The sequence below is a fragment of the Phycodurus eques genome, chromosome 22, assembly GCF_024500275.1.
Source record: "Phycodurus eques isolate BA_2022a chromosome 22, UOR_Pequ_1.1, whole genome shotgun sequence".
NCBI lineage: Eukaryota > Metazoa > Chordata > Actinopteri > Syngnathiformes > Syngnathidae > Phycodurus > Phycodurus eques.
Window position 1 is genome coordinate 219,506 of NC_084546.1, and position 19,149 is coordinate 238,654.

Genomic DNA, 19,149 nt, shown 5'->3' on the forward strand with positions numbered 1-19,149 from the left:
AAACCAAAGACCAAGTCTGAAATTTTGGTGGTCTGGTAGATTCCGACCTGACTTTCAACAGTCGTATCAGAACAATGACTAAAACTGCCTTCTACCGTCTGAAGAAAATATCCAGAGTGAAGGCTCGCGTGTGTCAAGCAGACCAGGAGAAGCTCATCTATGCTTTTATCTCAAGTAGACTTGACTGTCGTCGTGGTCTTCCGACTGGACTCCCCGAAAAGAGCATTCGACGGCTGCAGCTCATTCCGAATGCCGCGGCTCGGGTTCTGACCGGAGCAAAGAGGTCAGAGCGTACGACTCCAATTCTAAAGTCTTTACACTGGCTTCCAGTCAGCTTTAGAATAGATTTTAAAGTTCTGCTACTGCTCTATAAATCACTCAACGGTTTTGGTCCTGAATACATGAATGAAATGCTACCACTACCATGCTTCACAGTAGGGATGGTGCCTCTTCTTCTCCAGCTATGACGCTTGCAATTCAGGCCGAAAGTTCTATTTTGGTTTCATCAGACCAGAGAATTTTGTTTCCTTAAGGTGCCTTTTGGCAACCTCCAAGTAGGCTGCCATGTGCCTTTTAGCGAGAAGTGCCTTCCATCCGGCCACTCTACCATAAAGGCCTGATTGGTGGAGTGCATCAGCAACGGTTGACCTTCTGGATGCTTCTCCTATCTTTGCAAGGGAACACTGGAGCTCTGCCCTAGTGACCATAGGGTTCTTGTTCACCTCTCTGACCGAGGCCCTTCTTCCCCGGTTACTCAGCTCGGTCGGACGGCCGGATGTCGGAAGGGTCCCGGCGGTTCCAAACTTCTTCCATTTCCCAATAATCAAGAACACAGTGCTTTTCGGGACCGTCGATGCTGCTGAAATTCTTTTGTATGATACCGAGGCTTTGGAGCTCGTGTCCCTCTTCCTGAAGCGGAGTGATTCGAAACGCCGCGTCGGACCTTGACGTTTGAAGCTTCGAACGTCATCGCTGTTTCGCTTCGCGCTTCATTCCTTCAAAATGTTTCGAAAGCTTTTCATTGGCTCATGGCGTTTCAGCACATTCTGGAACAATGACAGCTGGACAGGTTTGATAGATCTGAGTGGTTTGGCGTCATACGAGCTATATAAGATGCATCATTATGCTTCAAAATGGGGTTGTGAGAAGATAGAGATTTGGAGAGTGAGAGTATTTTGGCAAGTCAACCATACAAGTCCCCAAATGACAAACCGTTATCTGTTAAGGTTTTCCTACACACAAAACGATGATTCGGAATTCACACACCATGATCATTTGCAAAGTCGGGAGGATCTCTAATCCTGTTAGGGACTTTTAAAAGGTTCAGTTTTTAAATAAAGCTCAAAGCTTGAAATCAACCCTTAACCAACATTTCATATAATTTGCATTTATTCTTTGGGTGAATCTGGAATGTGTTTTAAGAGCATCTGCGTATTGCGCCACGACGATATCATCATCATTTGGTATGAACGAACAAAACACGACCAATGACCAGACAGACTTTTCTGAACTTTTATTGCTGTCACGGGCAACAGTGCCAGTGCTTCAGTCGGGCTCTTTAGAGGTTGCTATGGCTTCTGTTGTCCACCAGATGTCACCATCACCGAAGCCTTGAAGCGTTTTCGGCACAATTGTTAGGAAAGCCTCAGTGCTTCACGAGGCTTCACGAGGCTTCACGTCACTCACCACTGATCCTTCCCCAGATTTGTGCCTTGACACAATCTGGTCTCGGAGGTCTGCAGACAATTCCTTCGACTTCATTGCTCGGAGCTTTCAGCTCTGACACGTACTGCCAACTACGAGACCTTCTATAGACAGGCGTGGGAAATCAGATGCACCTGAGCTTAAGTTGGCGTGTCATAGTAAAGGCTGTGAATACATATTGAAGGAACCTGGATTTTAGAATCACCTATTACTCTCGAGGTTCCGTGCGTGTTCGTTTTCGTGAAAGAACCACAATTCGAACGACCAATTTATTCCTGACAGAGTTAGTCTGTCTCTACATGGGTCAGCAGAGACAGCGCAGACTGAACAAAGCTGTCTGTTCTTGCCCCCGACTTTTGCAACGTTTCAAAGAGGAAGTACGGAATCGCTGTGGTCCGATGGGTCCGCGGTCCCATCGGACGTCATCATTGCTCTGCCGCTGGTTCCGGACGCCGTCTCCGCCGTCTTGCATCTCATGTTGACGGTGGCTCCCCCCGCAGCCATCTGCTCTTTGCGGCCTCCGCATGCACCCCGCTGGGAGCCATTTTGCAACACACTCCCACACCCTTATCTGATTTCCATTCGATGCTATACTGCAATAAACACCCTTGTTTACCCCCAGACTTGTCACACCCTGAAACTCTATATCACCTTCAATATGTACCCATTATGTTTGAATGTTTACATTTTTTTATACATTGACTCAAATGTCTGAAAATGTTTTGACTTTGTCATTTTGGGATATTCTATTTCGATTTTCTTTTTTAAGAATAAGTCTGCCACATAGCCAAATGTGGAAAAGGTGAAGGAGTGTGAATACTTTCTGGTGGCACCGTATGCCAGATTATAGCCGTAGACCAGTTTCCATCTGCAGTCCCATGTCAGGTTGCTGTAACACCGCAAAAATGGGGTGAAAGAAATTTCAAGACATACACAATTCAAGTGCACACATCATAAAGTGGCCATCACAATCAATTATCGGGTGCCGCTGCCTGTATCAGAAACTGCCCGTCAACGTCACAATTCGCTTCGAAGGAAACTCGATTTCCTTCGATCGCGAGGTGCAACAAGATACTGGAAAAGGAATGAATGAAAATAGTAAATAGTTCTCTTCCCTCAACACCGCCGTGTCTTCTTTATTCGCTCATTTGTTTATTTTGCGGCCGATCATGTATTGAAGCTTGTTTTTGTTTTTGGAACAGAACGAGTATTGCCATTTTCAACTTGGATTGCTGTCGACAGTTTCAATCCCATGCGTTGGGCGATTGGCCGTTTCATCTGTCAATCGCTACGAAGCCCCGCCTCTCCCACTCATCTTCTCTTCGCCCCGTTTCCGAGCTCGACGATCGGCTGGCTGGACGGGAAGGCAGTAGATGTGCACGGGGAACTTCCGGAAGTAGCTGCTGACCCACGGCCTGAAAGAACATGTGTGACATCACCTGCCGCGCGTGGCGTGTGTTGCGTGTGCGTACTTGGCGAGCTGCTGGCTGAGGCGCAGGAAGTGAAGGTTCTGCCACAGGTGTGCATTTTCTTGTTGGCGAAGGAAGCCGTCGTCTCGGGTTCGCTGCTCGTGGAGACGCGAAGACGCTTCGAGGTCGCCCTGGACGGACGCCAGCTGCCACACGCAGACGGTCGCACGTTGACTGCAACGTGCAGTGTGCGCACGAGGCCTGCAGAGGGCGTGTGATCGTGACCTCTTCCAGCAGAGAGGTGGTCCTGTTCCTGCTCGCCACCTGCTGCTTTTCTTCTTCGTGTGTTATGGCGGTGCGCGGCGCCCTCTGCTGGAGGGAAGAAGAACTGAGAGAACGCATCTGATGAGAAGAATGAACGTGACGATGATGTTAAAAAGCAGATCCTGATCAAGACAATTGGACCAGAACCCCCCCCCCCCCAACACACACCCACCCACCCATCCATTTTCTTTACCGCTTCTCCTCACAAGGGTCGACGCCTGCGACCCTTGTGAGGAGAAGCCAGAGCCTATCCCAGCTATCATCGGGCAGGAGGCGGGTTACGCCCTGAACCGGTCGCCAGCCAATCGCAGGGCACATACAAACAAACAACCATTCGCACCTACGGGCAATTTAGAGTCGTCAATTAACCGCGCACGCATGTTTTTGGGATGTGGGAGGAAACCGGAGTGCCCGGAGAAAAGCCACGCAGGCACGGGGAGAACGTGCAAACTCCACACAGGCGGGGCCGGGGATCGAACCCCGGTCCTCAGAACTGTGAGGCAGACGCTCTAACCAGTCGTTCACCGTGCTGCCACACACACACCCCCCCACCTCCCTATCGGTGAAATCCGGGCACGTGTCCGACGTCAAGCATGTCACCTCGCTCACCCGCTGTGATCTTTCTCCTCTCGCTCGTCCTCCGCGCGGCAGCGGCAGTTTCCCATGATGCTTTGCAGCACACGCGATCGAGTGTCACTTAATGGCTTGGGTGTTCTCTGAGAAGGCGACAAGACAATCCACACTTTACTGCAGTTTCCATGGCGACACGCAAACAAAACACTCGAGTGATTCCATAAATCAGAATGTCTTTTTTCTGGTGGAGATAACGGTCGGTGAAATCAGAAAGCTTTAGAAGCGTGCTCGTGTTCACTCCATGTTGTCAGCACGACGATTGGTACGTCGGAATAGTCGACGAAAAAAAGCGATGCCGACCTTGGCCAAGGTGTCCGTTGGTCTTCTGCCCTCCACTGCCGCCGCTTCTCTCCCCTCGTCAGTCGGTCCTGCATTATGAATGAGTCGGCTCTCACCTGCCTCACGCGTCCGCTGTGTGTGGACAGCATGTGACCGTTTTGTTTGTTTGCGTGGTACGAACGCATTAACGGTCACTACGTTGATCGTTCCCACCGAATCTTCGCCATCTTCCGTCATTTTGTCGACAGGCAATCTCATCGAACTCCGAATCAGGTGTTGTGTTGCAAACAAAAGTGCGAGTGACACAGGAGCGGCGCGTGTGTGTTCATCGCCAGAATTAGCTGAGCATTGTTAGCTTCGAGACAATCCACTGAAAGCTTTTGGAGTGAAGACGAGTCCACAAGATGGAATCATGAGTTTTTATTGCACAATGGACAGGATGATAGGAGATACTTATTCTTATCGACGATGCTCTCGTTTTGATTGTTCTCACGATGCATTCACGTTCTTATTGCACAATGCGCACGTTGACCTGGAAAAGGCACCGCGCAAACTCGACACTTGAAGCGGCTTCTACAACTTTTTAGCCCCAGATGTTCATTTTTTACCTTGGGATTGTTGACAGCGGACACATCTCGTCTCGTCATCCCGTTGTCGTCTTCTCATCTCATCTCAACATCTCATTTGATCATCATGTCATCTTTCGCTTTTTCATGTGATTTTGATGCGTTCATGTCCAGCGTAAACGACACCACAAATATTTAGCATAGATGCTAACTTCTCTCTTTGCCGTTTTCTTCATGACAACAAAATAATCCTTTTCCAGCAACGTGAATTTCAGTCTCAAGCTGTGACTATTAGCGGCTACGTCGCTACACGAACACCACTTATTCTGACACGGTTTCTTCGCTAACTCTTAACGCGGATGACGCCGTTCGCAGATCGGCGTCGGGAATGTTCCGCTTTTGGTTTCAAGTTCCCGCCGCGGGATCTCCGCAGAGTCGACGCAATCGGACGTCGCCTAAGCAGGAAGCGAGCGAGGAAGTCGTGTGAAACTTCAGTGGACGGGGCCTTCGTCGAAAGACTCCACCCCCGAGTCGCCGGTGCTGGCCGCCAGGATCTCCTGACGCCTCCTCATGACCTCCTGGAGCTCAGAGCCAGACTGACGCTGAAGACAGGTCAGCAACATGTGGAACAAGAAGAGGAACAGGAAGAGAAAGAGACTGTGAGAGGAAGTCCTACAGAAATGTCGTGACATAAGACTATCAGTGTTGGAGCTTTCAGGATTGACATGAGGAGGAACTTGAGGATCATCAAGAGGAACAGCATGAGGAAGAAGGTGAGGGTCAGCGTGAGAACAACAAGGGAGCACACGAGGAACAACGTCAGGAACATCGGGAGGAACAACACCAGGAACAATGTGAGGAGAAACGGCACGAGCAATAACGTCCATGTTGAAAATCCATCAAGGAAGTTCCGTGCTGAGGAACAAGCCGACACAATGCTCACAGGAAGTGGAGCAGAAGGTGTCAGGCGAGCGCTACGGGACAACAGGAAGTGGACATCCGGGGGTGCGGAACTACCGAAAGGCGCGGGAGCAGAAGAAGAAGTAGATACCTGACTGGAGCCGTGGAGATGATGAGGTGAGAGGCTCAGAAGAAGACCTGAAGAGACCACACAGCACACTCGCCACAGAGCACAGATGCGAAGCGGGGGGGCAGAGGCGGGAGCGAGTCGCAAGCTAGTCTCAAGTCTCGGAGGGGAACGGAGGCCAACGGTTTTTCCCGGCAAGGATACGCATCGTACGTGGCAGCGGCCGTCAAAACGTCGTCGTCGTCGTCGTCGTGCGTCTTATCATAAAACGTCATCCTTGGCTCTGCACGGAAACATGCTGCGACCTCTCTCTATCAATTACGAGGTGACCTTTGCACTCTGGTCAGTCGCCACGTCCGAGTACAAGTCGAAAGTCGAGCGGCGCCTGAGAGAAGCCCTAAGTGCGGTCGGGGTCGAGCGGCGTGACTCGCGCCCCCCGCCACCGGCGACGAGGGTGCGACGGTAACACCGAGTACCTCGAGCGCGGCCTTCTGCACGGCGACCTGGCTGAAGACGCGAGCGCCGTCGTCGGGGCACACGGTTTTCAGCTCGTCCTTGTTGAGAGAGAACAGCTGCGCCCCCGTCAAGACCCCCAGACTCCGGACGGTGCTGCGAGCGAGCGCAAAGACAACATGAGGAGTTCACGTGATTTTGCTTCGTGAATTCCAAAATGGCCGCGACATGTCACGATTCAACACGGTTCCTTCTCAAAGCGTGCACGACAGGATGTGAAAAGGCCAAAACACACCGTGTTCATCCATCCATCCATCTTCTACCGCTTATCCGAGGTCGGGCCGCGGGGGGAGCACCTTTAGCTCCAAGGATCATCGGGACGCACAAACCCCTCCACCACTTATTTGTTTACCGCCCGGTATTTTTAACCCCAGAACGATAAAAATAAAGTCAAGATGATTTTGCCGCGACGCTGGAACACATTCATTGCATTTCCAGGGTTTGGGAGGTCATTTGCGTTGAAGATGCACATTTCAAGCTATTCGAGCTGGTCTTTTCCGCCCGGCTGGATTTCTCCTTCCTATCGGGGACACGTCAATAAGCTTTGCTCGGATTGGATCCCCGTTATTCTCGAAATACGGGAAACAGCTTTGCGCCGCTCGCTCCTCGGCTCGGTCACGGCGTCGTGCGGCGGCCGAGCCGTCATCGCGACGTCGCGTTTCGCGTCAGATTGTTGGCCCGCTCGCAGGGGACGCGGGTGGAAATGAAAAGAGGAGGGGGATATTTGGCGCTTTGGGCTCATCTTCCGCTCCCCTTCATTTGAATTCAACCCGCTGGGACGATCGTCGGCGGCCACATTGAATGGGAGCTTCGCTATTTCATAACACCGTTCCATCCTAAATGATGAAAATAGTCAAGTATTGTTGTAAAACAGGCGGCACGGTGGCCGACCGGTTAGAGCGTCAGCCTCACAGTTCTGAGGACCGGGGTTCGATCCCCGTGCCTGCGTGGGCTTTTTCCGGGCACTCCGGTCTCCTCCCACATCCCAAAAACATGCATTAATTGATGACTCTAAATCGCCCGTAAGTGTGAACGTGTGCGCGACTGGTTGTCGGTTTGTATGTGCCCTGCGATTGGCTGGCGACCGGTTCAGGGCGTACCCCGCCTCCTGCCCGATGACAGCTGGGATAGGCTCCGGCACGCCCCTGCGACCCGCGTGAGGAGAAGCGGTAACGAAAACGGACGGATGTTGTAAAACACGACATACGAATACTTTATAGACCGGATGCGTCCGGCTTGGCGCCGTCTTAAAACCCGAAATGGCGTTCAGCTGAGTTGAGTGGGTACCGGGTACCAACCCCAAGCGGGCAGGTACTCGACTATTAATTGACAAAACGACGTCACACCGTCGGCCATCTCAAAGCCGCCCGTCTCGCGAGCCTTTTGCCGTTCGACGTATTTTGCATTCAATCCGCAAAGATGTCATACGTCAACCGGACCACAGACTCACTTTGACCCGCTAAGCATCAAACCGTGGAAAAATCTGGACGCTGACGGCGTGGGAGCTCAAAGCTACGATGAATTGGAACATGCTGCGTGCGTGTGTGTGTGTGTGTGTGTGTGTGTGTCTTCATGCGTTCGTGTGTTTTGGAGCTGCGCGAGGACGGCGGGGCTGCGATACTCACACGGGAGCAAATCCTTTGGCCTCCAGCCAGCCGCGCACGTCGGCGGGCGACGACTCGTACGTGATGCCGACGGCGGGAACGTTCGCGGCCTGGCGGAACGGAACGGCAAGTTTCTTGCGGGCGCCGCGGCCCAACGTCAGCCTGTGCAGGAGCTCGTCCTGGACTTCCTCCATGTTGGACTTCCTGCCTACAAACGCGGTCGGACGGCGACGTTCACACGCTAGCGGCAAAGAAATGATTTCATTCAGAAGAAAGTCATCCGAGAAAAAAAAGGGCCTTCTCACCAGATGGTGAGGAAATTTGGGGACTTTGCACTCGTCAGTACGAACAAAAGCTATTATTTCCTTTTTTCTTCCGACTTATTATAAAATGGATCCCAATTGAGTCGAACCCTTTGGATTTGAACATTTAATTTTGCTTTGGCAAAAATAAAAACAATGTTCTGTGCAAGTTTTTGGGGGTACAAAACACAGATTATCACGCTTAAATTAAATTAAACTCGACTCTACTCACGGTCAGCGAGCGTTCTCGCGCCGCCCTCGCCCGAGGCCGTACTGTCACGGCGGCTCACGGGGCTCTCGGCGACGGCGGCCGGCTCGGCGGCCTCTGTGGCGGGCGGCGGCGGGGGGGGGCGGCGGCGGCGGTGCGGGGAGCCCGGCGGGGGCCGTGGGCGGCGGCGCGGTCACGGGCTGGGGCGCGGCTCGGTCGGGAAGGTGCTCCGTCCTGCCGCCGGACTGCTTCTGAGGGCGGCGAGCGGACTATGAGGGGCGTGTGCCGGGCGGCGCTCAAAGTTGAATGTGCCGGTGTGACGTTACCTCGTTGAGCTCTCCCAGTAATTGCTGCGTCGGCGCGAGGGAAACAAAACAACACAAGCGAACGCTCTCCTCAGCTACGACGCTAGCATTAGCTTTTAGCTTCTGAGCTAGCGAACGAACACGGCAAACGGGGCTGGGCGATACGTCCTTCAAGTGAAATCTCGTCTTCCACAGGTCGTCGAAAAAAGGATTCAGAAAAAAATCCTCTTTACAAATAATTTTCAAAAAAGGCTGGAAACAAAAGTGACGTACAAATAAAGATCAAATGTGAGAAATTCATAGTATTTTAAGATAAAACCACTGAAAAAGTCATCAAGTCAAAAACACTAAAACAGATGCAGAATCTGAAGCCGAATTGAAAGCCAAAGAATACAAATGAGTTTTAAGAAGAGCTTTCAAAAACGGGGGCTTGTCTCATGTGCAAATAACGTGAAAATAAGTACTTTCGCTTGGCTCGTCGAAACAAATATGCCAACAATTCTTCGCAATCGTCTTCGTTGGCCGAGTATGTTCAAAACACACAAGGAATTTGTCTCCGGTAGTATGAACAATCCGGAGAATACAATCGATAATGATGACTCTTTCAAATGCAGAACAATGGGAAAACAATTCCACTCATTGCGTCCGTTTCTCATCAGGAATTCACGTCGCGAGAGGGACGGACGGTGCTTTTGGAAACGTGCTGCTCTCGGTTCGCGGCCACGTTGTTAGTGGAAGCGGCGCACATTCAAAATTCAAAATCAATCAATCAATCAATCACCCTGACAAATAATGTTAAATTCATCAAATGAATCGCCCAGCCCGACGTCAAACGCGAACACACACAGACGCAAGGAAGAGTGGGACATGCAAGCCCGTGGGCTTGCAAACGTGCGACTGTTCCTTTAAGAAGCAAAGCGTAGCCACTGCTTAGCCCCGCCCCCATTCGCCACCGTACCTTGAACATCTCAAACTCCTTCCGCGGCATCATCAGCTTCACAAACGAAAAGTCAGGTTTGGCATGCGTGAGAGCCCTGTGGCGCGCGTGCGGATGCGAGCGGCGCACCTGTACGGTGTGGCTGTAAACGGCCTGGCCGCGAGCCGTCACGTCCACGGCGGGCGCGGTGGCCTCCAGGATGTTGTTGGGCACGTAACCCAGCGAGCCGTCGCCGTTTCGCACCTTCCACCACTGCTTCCTGTCGTCCACAACCTGACGGACACGCAAATGCCACAAAATGCTTGCCGGGGACGGCGGTGGGGTCGCGGGGGTCGCGAGTCTTACCTCCACCAGCTCGTCCTTGAGCACCGACAGCTCGGTGCTGTTCCTCGCCACAAAGTCGTACTTGGATTTGGCAAACAGTTTGCTTTGCTTCCTGAAACGCAGCCGCCAATCAGGTCAAGGCCACGCCCGCACCGACAGGAAGCCACATCACCCGTTTTGTTTCGACGTCACCAGAGGCGATCACGTGACTCACGGTCGGCGTCCGGCGGCGTGCTCGGGCGCGACGTCCCGCTCCAGAATCTGGAAAACAAAACGGCCGCCCGGCTTCAGGAAGGGACGTCACCGCCGCCGGCGTTCGGGCGAGGGAACGCCACCGTCGTCTCACCTCGTCCGTCGGCGGCGTGACGACTTCCCGTCTCGAGCGACGCTCGCCGTCGGCCGGACTTCCCGCCTCTCGAGACGGCAACGCTGGCGGCTCCCAACTGTCGGCGAACACCAGCTGGCACGGCGGGAAGTAGTGATCCTCGGGCCACTCCGACCTACACGCACGCGGATGCAAATGTTGTCATCGCTTCGAGAGGCCACAAGATGGCCGCAGAGCACCGTTTTTCTGTTCGACAAGGCAAAACGAAACTTTTGCCCTCACTTCAACACAGTTCCTTGCCCTGTAGATGCCACAAGAGGGTGCCAAAAGTCATCTCCGTATGCCGGTATCGCTCAGTAAATTTGAATAGGACCCTTTATTAATAAAGTCCCTTTATTTCAGACCTCACAGACCGTGTGGCTGTGTTCAACAATACTTGGAGGGCCAATCCGAGTTTTCGAGAGAATTTGGGGTTTTCGTATGATGCTCAAAATGATGCATATTTCTTCAACCGGTCATGAAACATTTCACTCCGAGTGCGTGGAGTGCATCTCTATAATACGAGTTTGACTTTTGGAATTGAACTCCAAACCGTTCCCATCTATCGAGATGCAGCACGTATTTGCCGCGGCTTTGGCCTGAGCAAAAAAGAGCTTCCCCCAAAATGGCAAATTCGCCAATATCGAAGCGCTTCGGGGAACAACAGACCGCGACCTGCACTTGGTCCAGCCGTCGCCCAGCGTCACCCACAGGCGGCGCTCCTCGGGCGTGCCGGCGGCGTGCAGGAACTCGATGGCCTCCCGCGTGAGCAGCGGGACGACCGCGCCTCGGGCAAGATCGGCGCCGCCCGACGCCTGCACCACCTGCGGGGAAAAAGGGGGCGGAGTCGTCACCCGCGGCGGAGGTCGCGCGGGACGGGCCCGACGTACCATTCTGAGGGGCGTGAACAGGAAGTGGAGAAGCTCGTCCGCGCTCGGGTTCCGGATGTGACCCTTCAGCTTTCCCTGAGGAACCCAAAGACGGGCGCGTGTCAATCATCAGTGCGTGTTGTGCACCAGCGGGCGCCAGTCACCTTTGCGTGCGCGTGTGCGGACTGGCGGCCTCACCAGCTGGTTGAAGGCGAACTTGAACTTCTGCAGACAGTCCACAAACTGACTCTCAGCCGGCGGTCTGGAGCGCAGCGTCAGAACGCCCTCTAGAGGACACACGTACAAAGCCGCACGCTCGGTTTCCATGGCGACATTGTCGAAAAGGAAGCTTCTGGCGGGCGGCACCTCCGGGACTTTTCTTCTTGTTCTTCTTGCGTTTGGCAAGTTGGCCGAACGCCTCGGCCGCTTTCTGCAGTCGGCCGACGAACGCCTCGATGTCGTCCAGGATGCGGTTCAGGATTTGCTGAGCGGACGACGACAACGGCGGCAAATTAGCCGGGCGCAGATATTACACGCCGGATCGGCGGGACGGGACCCGAAGGTGGCTTGCGGGCAGGTATTCAAGAAATGATTATAACTCGCGCAATAATTCAGAAGACTTGAAAGTTATTTTGGTGTGCCGTCTCCATTTCTCAGAAAAGAGGACATCAGTGCCAAGCTATCAAATTTCATACATGCAGTGATGTTCATCCTCCAAATATTTTTGAACAATCCATATTCTTTTGTAAAAGTCCCAGGGTGACAACAGTTGAGAGCAAACGATTTTGAGAGGCCGAGCCCAGATTCCAACCCCAAAACCGGGAGAACTGTTAGGCGCACGTGCCAACCACTCGTCCGGCGTATGATTCCAAATTCTTACCACGTCACGGTCCACAACGGCCGCCGCGCCGTCCTCCGCCGCCGTCGTCCGCCGGTCACCTGCGTGCGAAGGCGCGGCCGTCAGGTCACTTTCTGTTTGGCGAGGACTCGCGGCGACACCACTCACCGTTCCGCGCCGACCGGACGTCCGCGCGGCTCTCGGCGTCCTCCGGACCGGACGGCGGTTCCGGGGCGGGAGCGGCGGGAGGAGGCGGGATTTCGCCGTCGCTCTTCAGGATCATCCTCCACGCAGCAATCGATCATCGACAAACAGGACACACGACACGAAGCAACGGGCTGCGGTGCTATTTGGCAGATTTTGAAGCGATGCTTTCTACAAGAAACGGACGATTGTCGCGCGTGGCGCTCGTTGTCTCGCACACACCCGCTCCCGAGAGCATCTTGCCCACCTGTGCCTCGTCGACCCTCATCACCCCGTGCATTCAACCTCGTGTCTCATTCTTTGCGGTCGCCGGTTCGTCGGACCTTGTCGTCACGTCCCGTTCCGGCATCCCTTGTTTCCACGTCGCCGACTCGGAGTCGGCCTCGACCCTGTTCTGATAATTGACCTTTTGCCTTTTTGCCTCACGTTTTTTTGGATACCGTCGCCTTTTTCGGATTTCGCCCGCCTGTGTACCGACCTCTGCCCGTTTATTAAACCTCTCGTTTTGAAACTGTCCCTTTGTTTCGGAGTCGCGCATTTTGGGTCCCGTCCTTTGTTCCGTTCATGACACGGGTCTGAATTTCCAGTGGCGTGCCTTGCGTGCGGTACCACGTGGTGCCACAACATGCCAGGCAGCGCTGAGCTCGACTGGAGGATGTCCAGCGGAATTAAGAACAATACAAAAAATAATTATAAACCGTGATTATCGGAGATGATTGAACACGGTGGGAGAGAGATACATATCAAGATGCAAAACGTCATTCCTATGCAAGTGCGCGACTTGTCGGACACTCCGAGGAAATCACAATGTCCCACCGCTGGTGAGATATTTTCGAACATCCCCACGGCCACCGTGCCGGTGAGCCCCGTTTTAGAATAACCGTAACCTCAATGCTAATGCTTGCACTACACATTAGCATTACGCTCGTTGACCTTCGTGAGATGAACTGGTAGGGTTTGTCTGAATATTTTCAGGATTAGGATGAGCAAATTCCAGTTTGTTTTAGGAGTTTCAGTTTTACACTAAACGTCAACTGGGAGAGACAAACGGCTTCTTGCCCTTTCCTCAAAGTGACGTTATACGAGCGTCTCCCGCTTGTTGACAGGACAGAGCAGGCAAGAAGGATTATTCTTTTTCAAAGCTTCCTTGAACTAATTCAAGTGCGTCCATCCATTTTTTTGCACGGGTGGCGGTGGTGCTGGAGCCTATCCCATCAGACTTTGGGCGAGAGGCGGCGTACAACCAGAACTGGCCGCCGGGTGTCGGTAATGCGGTTGAGCCAGGCGACAGGCGGGACTTACTTGAGGACATCCGGTCGTTTCTTGGGTTTTCCTCCTTTGGCGTCCGTCAGCGCGCTCTGGATGTCGGCGTGGATCAAGTGGGCCTGCGCGCGCCCGCACACACACCCACGCATGCGTCTGAGACGGCCGACGCCGAACCGGCCCGCGCTCGCCGTCACGCCGCCTCACCTTGATGCGGTCGCACTGGAACAGGTGAAGGTCCGCCTTGTTCTGACCAGAGTCCTTGCAGACCAGCGCCAAGATGGAGTCAAAGCCGCACGCGTTCATCACCGCCTGGCACTGCTGCACCGAAGACAGCGGGAACACCTCCAGCTCGCACTGGAACCACAAAAACAGCAACTGTAAGAACCAGAACGAGAAGAAAAAGAAGAAGAACCACAAGAAGAACAAGGAAGAGAAGAAAAAAAGAAGAACCAGTGCAATAAGATGACAATGACCCACAAGAAGATGAAGAAAAAAAGGAGGAGCAGGTGGCTGGGGCATCCGGTTCGGATGCCTCCCGGGGCTCCTCCCCGGTGAGGTGTCCCGGGCACCTCCCGTCGGGAGGAGACCCCGGGGACGCCCGAGGACACTGCGGAGAGACTACGTCTTTCGGCCGGCCCGGGAACGCCTCGGGATCCCCCCGGAAGAGCTGGATGAAGTGGCTGGGGAGAGGAAAGTCTGGGCGTCCCCGCTAAAGCTACTGCCCCCGCGACCCGACCTCGGATAAGCGGTAGAAAATGGATGGATGGATGGAGAAGGAGCAGATGAAGGAGGAAAAGAAGAATCAGCAGAGGAACAAGGAGGACCAGAAGAAACATGATCAGAAGAAGATCCAGAAGAAAAATGAGAAGAACCACCAGTGGAAGAAGAAAAAGGAGATGAACAAAATGAAGAGGGACCAGGGGAAAGACGAGAAGAAGGAGGAGCAGGAGATGTCGATGACGCTGAACCTTGGTGTCGGAGTCCACGAGGCCGATGTTGTCGCGGTGGACCCGCAGCAGCATGTCCTGCGTCCAGATCTTCCCTTTGGCGTCCAGCAGCCGCAGACGTCGCACGCCGTCCTCCACCGTCAGCAGACCGGCCTTGCGCTCCAACACGAACGTGCTCAGGTGCTACACCGCCAACGAAAGCCAGCAGAAGATCAACAGCGCCACCGAGACCGTGACCGTGACCGGGAAGCTGACGGACGCAAGCCGACCTCCACTTGGTACCGGGACGTGTCGGTCTGGCTGTCGATGCCGCTTGCGCTCCACGGTTCCTTTGGCCCTAACGCACACAAAATCATCAATATACTTTTGTTGAATCGTAATATGATACGACAGCACACGACGGACACGCGACTCACTTTTCTTGTCATGTTTGGAAGACGAGTGCAGGAAATACACTCGATCGCTTCCTGTAAACAAACATTCAAAGAAGCCGATCGATCGACTCCTTCGCGTTCGTGATAACAGACAGTCGTCAAAAACAATTCACGTTCCGGATGTGTGACCAAAACTCACCGACAAGAGCTTTGGCACGGGACTTAGCGTTTGCATGAGCTCGGGGAGCATCAGGAGCGTCGTGGCCGCTGTCACATACACAAACATTTACAATTCTTAGTCCACACGTATGATTCTGATTTCTTTATTTCTATTGAGCAATACAAAACAGAACTCATTCACACTCAGGTCAAGGTTCAGGTCACGGTGTCGGTCAAGAACCAGGTCCGAGTCCAATTCTTGGTTGAGGTCAAGATTCAGGTCACGGTCTAGATCCAGGTTCGGATCATGGTGCTAATCGTGGTTAGGTTTTGAACAGGGTCCGGATCTGCTGTCGGGCAAGATCCAAGTTCAGGTCACAGTCAAGGTCTAAGTCCTGGTTGCGGTCCAAAGAGCCAATTGAGTGGGTCAGGGTTCGTCACACGACCTTGATGGAATTAGCGGCGGCTCGATGATCAGCTTTCGGCTTCTTGGATCAACACGGCGGGCGTCGATAGCATTAGCACAACTCGCGCCTGCGGTTTGCATGCTAGCAGCTCATACCATGAAAACACGAGGCCTCATTTACAGATGCTAACGCCATTAGCATTCATCCATCCATCCATCCGTCCATTCATCCATTTTCTGTACCGCTTATCCTCACGTGGGTCGCAGGTACACCCTGAACCGGTCGCCAGCCAATCGCGGGGCACGAATAAACAAACAACCATTCGCACTCACATTCACGCCGACGGGCAATTTAGAGTCGCCGATTAACCAAGCACGCATGTTTTTGGGATGTGGGAGGAAAGCGGAGTGCCCGGAGAAAAGCCACCCAGGCACGGGGAGAACACGCAAACTCCACAGAGGCGAGGACGGATTTGAACCCGAAACCTCACAACTGCGGGGCACGGTGGACGACTGGTTAGTTAGCATTCAGACGTGTTCATTGCTTAAGGAGGGAAAAATAGGACCGGCACACAAATCCGAAGCAACAGGAGCCAACGAAGACTAACTTGGTGTAGGACGAGCCAAAGATGGCGGAAGCGAAGGCTGGCGACTCATCACCATTCATCTCGTTTGCGATGAACAACTGAAAAACTAACAAAATACAAGACAGCTATTTAAATAAACAGTGTAATGCCAGTTCAATACAATGTAATAGTGAGATAAGAGCACAGCAACATTTCATATATTGCAGTAACAGTATAATAGCGTGAAATAAGAACGTAACAACAAGTAATAAGTGCATAATAACAGCATAACAACGTTGAACGAGAGCGTCAAAACATGTCCAGCGGCGCGATGACTTCTCCCACAGCTCTCTTCGCGTCATCTTTTACTCTGTTGACCGGGTGTCCATTTCAGCTTCAGTATCCACGCCAACAGCCCGAGACGGACAAACTTGTCCGCTCGCTCCTTTTGGCGTTCACGAATATTCTCAGCATCGATTAATAACGCCACTCAACTCGAACAGGAAGTGAAGGAGAGGAGAAGAAGAGACACGTGACACGCCCACCGGACTCGGCATGTAGCCCCTCCCCTCCCTGTGTGTCCGGTGACCACGGCGACATCAAGCCGCTCGGCCGGCACACAAACACGAAATGTCGTCATGGTAACCGACGCCTGAAAACAACACGCACGCATACACTCGATACACTTCAAACAACACATCATGTCGTGCGCGTGTCAGTTGCGTGATCGACGGGTCGTGTGTAAAACGGCTGGAAGGGCTCTGCGTCCGGCCCCGCCCCTTCCTGTTCACACGAGCAAGTGCACAGATAAGATTTGCGTTTGAGTGGAGACAACAAAACTGCTGTCGCGCGCGCGCGCGCACACACACACACACACACACAAAACAACAACAAAGAGGATAAGAAGATTTGTGCACTCACACACAGAAGAATGCACAGACACACACAGACAGATTCAGACACACAAACTCACAAATGCACACGTACACTAACACGCACGCACTCGCAAACACGCACAGGCGGTAACGTGTTGTGCGATGCTTCGTCGTCAGTAGACGACAAAGTGCTGATGCTGACGCTAATGATTAATGCTAATCTCATCATCACGTTACAGTGCTGCGTGTGTGCGTGCGTGCGTGCGTGCGTGCGTGTGTACACATCATCAGGACCGATCTTGCAATGAAGTCTGCGCGTCAGCGAGCATGTTTGTTTCGAGCGCGTGTCATTGCAGTGACCACGGGCGGGAAGCGGCGAGGTCACCGACCTTCTTCAGGAAGTCGGCCGTGGGCGGGGTCACCCGCGGGTCACATGGGAGAGTTCCGGGCGAGCGACGACGGCGTGACAAGCGGCGAGAACCCCAAAAGCGTCACAAGCGAGGTCGCGGTCGTCCGGTGAAAGCCAAGCAGCCGGCCGACACAAATCCTCCTTGGGGGAGGTCACGCTAGCGGCTCGCTTAAGCTTCTCAACACGTGGCGCCTGCCTGACACGGGGGCGGGGCCTGCAGCAGGAAGTCCTCACAAGATTTATAGTTCATATTCAGACTGTCTGTGAGTGTATGCGTGTCAGAAAGGTGTGTTTGTGGGCGTGCTGTTTGCTCCCTGGTTAATTATACACACACACACAAGCGAGATGACCTTCGCACCTGTAAATGTGGAGAAGAACAAACATGGACCTTCACACAAGATAGAGGAAGCTATCGAGGAATGTAGCATGTAGCTTCTCGTCCACAAAACTTCTCCACGAGTGGGTTTCAAAGTGTGGTACACAAGCTCCCTCTAGTGGGACACAAAAGAATGACTGAATGAAATGTTCAAACTGTGAATGTTAAAGTGGCTTCAGGCCCTTTTGAATCAAGCACAGTCAATTTGTTCAGTACAGTTCAGTTGGATTTCATTTTAAAATACAATTATCACTTCATCTTTTCAAACTGTTAGTCTTCAAATATTTAGGCGCAATTTGGATTTCACTGTGCAATACATTTTTGTGAATCATTAATTAAGCGTTTTATTTTTCTATTTTGAAGTGCAGTGTTCATGTTCAAACTGCGCATCAACTTAGTGGCTTAAAATAACATTTTTAAATGTACTTTTAGGAATACAATGAGCTTCGTTCTGGACGAACACTTCGGCCTACTACGCTATTATGGTATAGAGTAATCTCCCTCCATGGCGGGGGGGGGTCATTCCAACAGAAATCCATCTTATAAAAACACCCGATTTCAATACAACCTAAGCATGTTTTTATCGAGTTTGTGGCACTCCGCAAATGTTTGAGGGTCTTAAGCACACCTTCAAAACGTAAACAAGCGCAAAAAAAGTGTCCAAACGTTCGGAAGAAAAAAGAGTTACAACTGCAATCACAAAGACCACCGCAAAAAGCGCAGCATCGCAGGAACCGGGCGAGAGGCGGGGAACACCCTGAGCCAAAATCAGAGAAACAAACAACCAAAGGCAATTTCGAGTTTGCAATCAACCTCGCACGCGCGGGGAGAACACGCAAACTCCACACAGGCGAGGCCGGATTTGAACCCGCAACCTGCGCTAACCGGTCGTCCGTATTTCATCTTCCAAATGAAGCGACGCGCCCGCAGCGCCTCACCTGCGTCCGCAGCTCTCGGCTCAGAACTGCTCCGACATGGCACCGGAACCACAGCCGCCACCTCGCCGCCCGCGCCGGCTGCTCACGGCCGAAAAAGGAGCCTTCCGTTCGGCCACCCGACGCGGCTCAGCGGCTGAGACACGTTTGCCCCTCATCTGTGACTGAAAGGGAACTCGATCTCCGTCGCGGAGTCTGTGGGGAGATTAATCCCGAAATGCTGACTGACACTTCCCGTGAACGTATACGAACAAGACCGAGCCGCCGAGTCTTGACTGACAGGCGGCTGTTTGGCGTCCCGGAGCCACCGCTTTATCATGTGTCCCTGACGTTTGACTGAAAGGCAGGTTGTGGCCCACTGTGGGAAGATTGCGCCGACCCCGTCCTTGACTCGTTGACGAACGGACACAGGTAACCACTTCCAAT

The 19,149-nt window shown here is 52.8% G+C and overlaps 2 protein-coding genes across 13 annotated transcripts; both read right to left on the minus strand.

The window, feature by feature from the left end:
* Positions 1 to 1,506: 1,506 nt before the first annotated feature.
* On the minus strand, positions 1,507 to 5,405 carry LOC133397058 (uncharacterized). Of its 2 annotated transcripts, none has more exons than XM_061667500.1 (5): positions 4,371 to 5,405; positions 4,047 to 4,153; positions 3,399 to 3,501; positions 3,177 to 3,319; positions 1,507 to 2,593 (listed from the first exon to the last, which is right to left on the minus strand). In XM_061667500.1, exons 1-5 carry the CDS (start codon positions 4,605 to 4,607, stop codon positions 2,386 to 2,388), a joined length of 798 nt encoding a protein of 265 aa, XP_061523484.1. In that variant the 5' UTR covers positions 4,608 to 5,405; the 3' UTR covers positions 1,507 to 2,385. The 2 variants fall into 2 exon arrangements, with proteins under 2 accessions (XP_061523484.1, XP_061523485.1); XM_061667501.1 differs by having other exon boundaries at positions 1,507 to 3,119.
* A 2,772-nt stretch (positions 5,406 to 8,177) lies between these two features.
* Positions 8,178 to 19,137, minus strand: eps8a (EGFR pathway substrate 8a, signaling adaptor). 11 transcript variants are annotated; one of them, XM_061667488.1, is made up of 23 exons: positions 18,727 to 19,137; positions 17,771 to 17,903; positions 17,393 to 17,626; positions 16,171 to 16,255; positions 15,197 to 15,264; positions 15,040 to 15,090; positions 14,893 to 14,960; positions 14,645 to 14,806; positions 13,881 to 14,030; positions 13,713 to 13,795; positions 12,375 to 12,490; positions 12,249 to 12,307; positions 11,735 to 11,852; positions 11,567 to 11,655; positions 11,390 to 11,464; positions 11,175 to 11,323; positions 10,482 to 10,635; positions 10,350 to 10,396; positions 10,157 to 10,247; positions 9,833 to 10,084; positions 8,896 to 8,919; positions 8,594 to 8,820; positions 8,178 to 8,267 (listed from the first exon to the last, which is right to left on the minus strand). In XM_061667488.1, exons 4-22 carry the CDS (start codon positions 16,227 to 16,229, stop codon positions 8,638 to 8,640), a joined length of 1,998 nt encoding a protein of 665 aa, XP_061523472.1. In that variant the 5' UTR covers positions 16,230 to 16,255; positions 17,393 to 17,626; positions 17,771 to 17,903; positions 18,727 to 19,137; the 3' UTR covers positions 8,178 to 8,267; positions 8,594 to 8,637. The 11 variants fall into 11 exon arrangements, with proteins under 11 accessions (XP_061523472.1, XP_061523474.1, XP_061523473.1 ...); XM_061667490.1 differs by lacking the exon at positions 17,771 to 17,903; XM_061667489.1 differs by lacking the exon at positions 18,727 to 19,137 and having other exon boundaries at positions 17,771 to 18,698.
* Between the last annotated feature and the right edge of the window lie 12 nt (positions 19,138 to 19,149).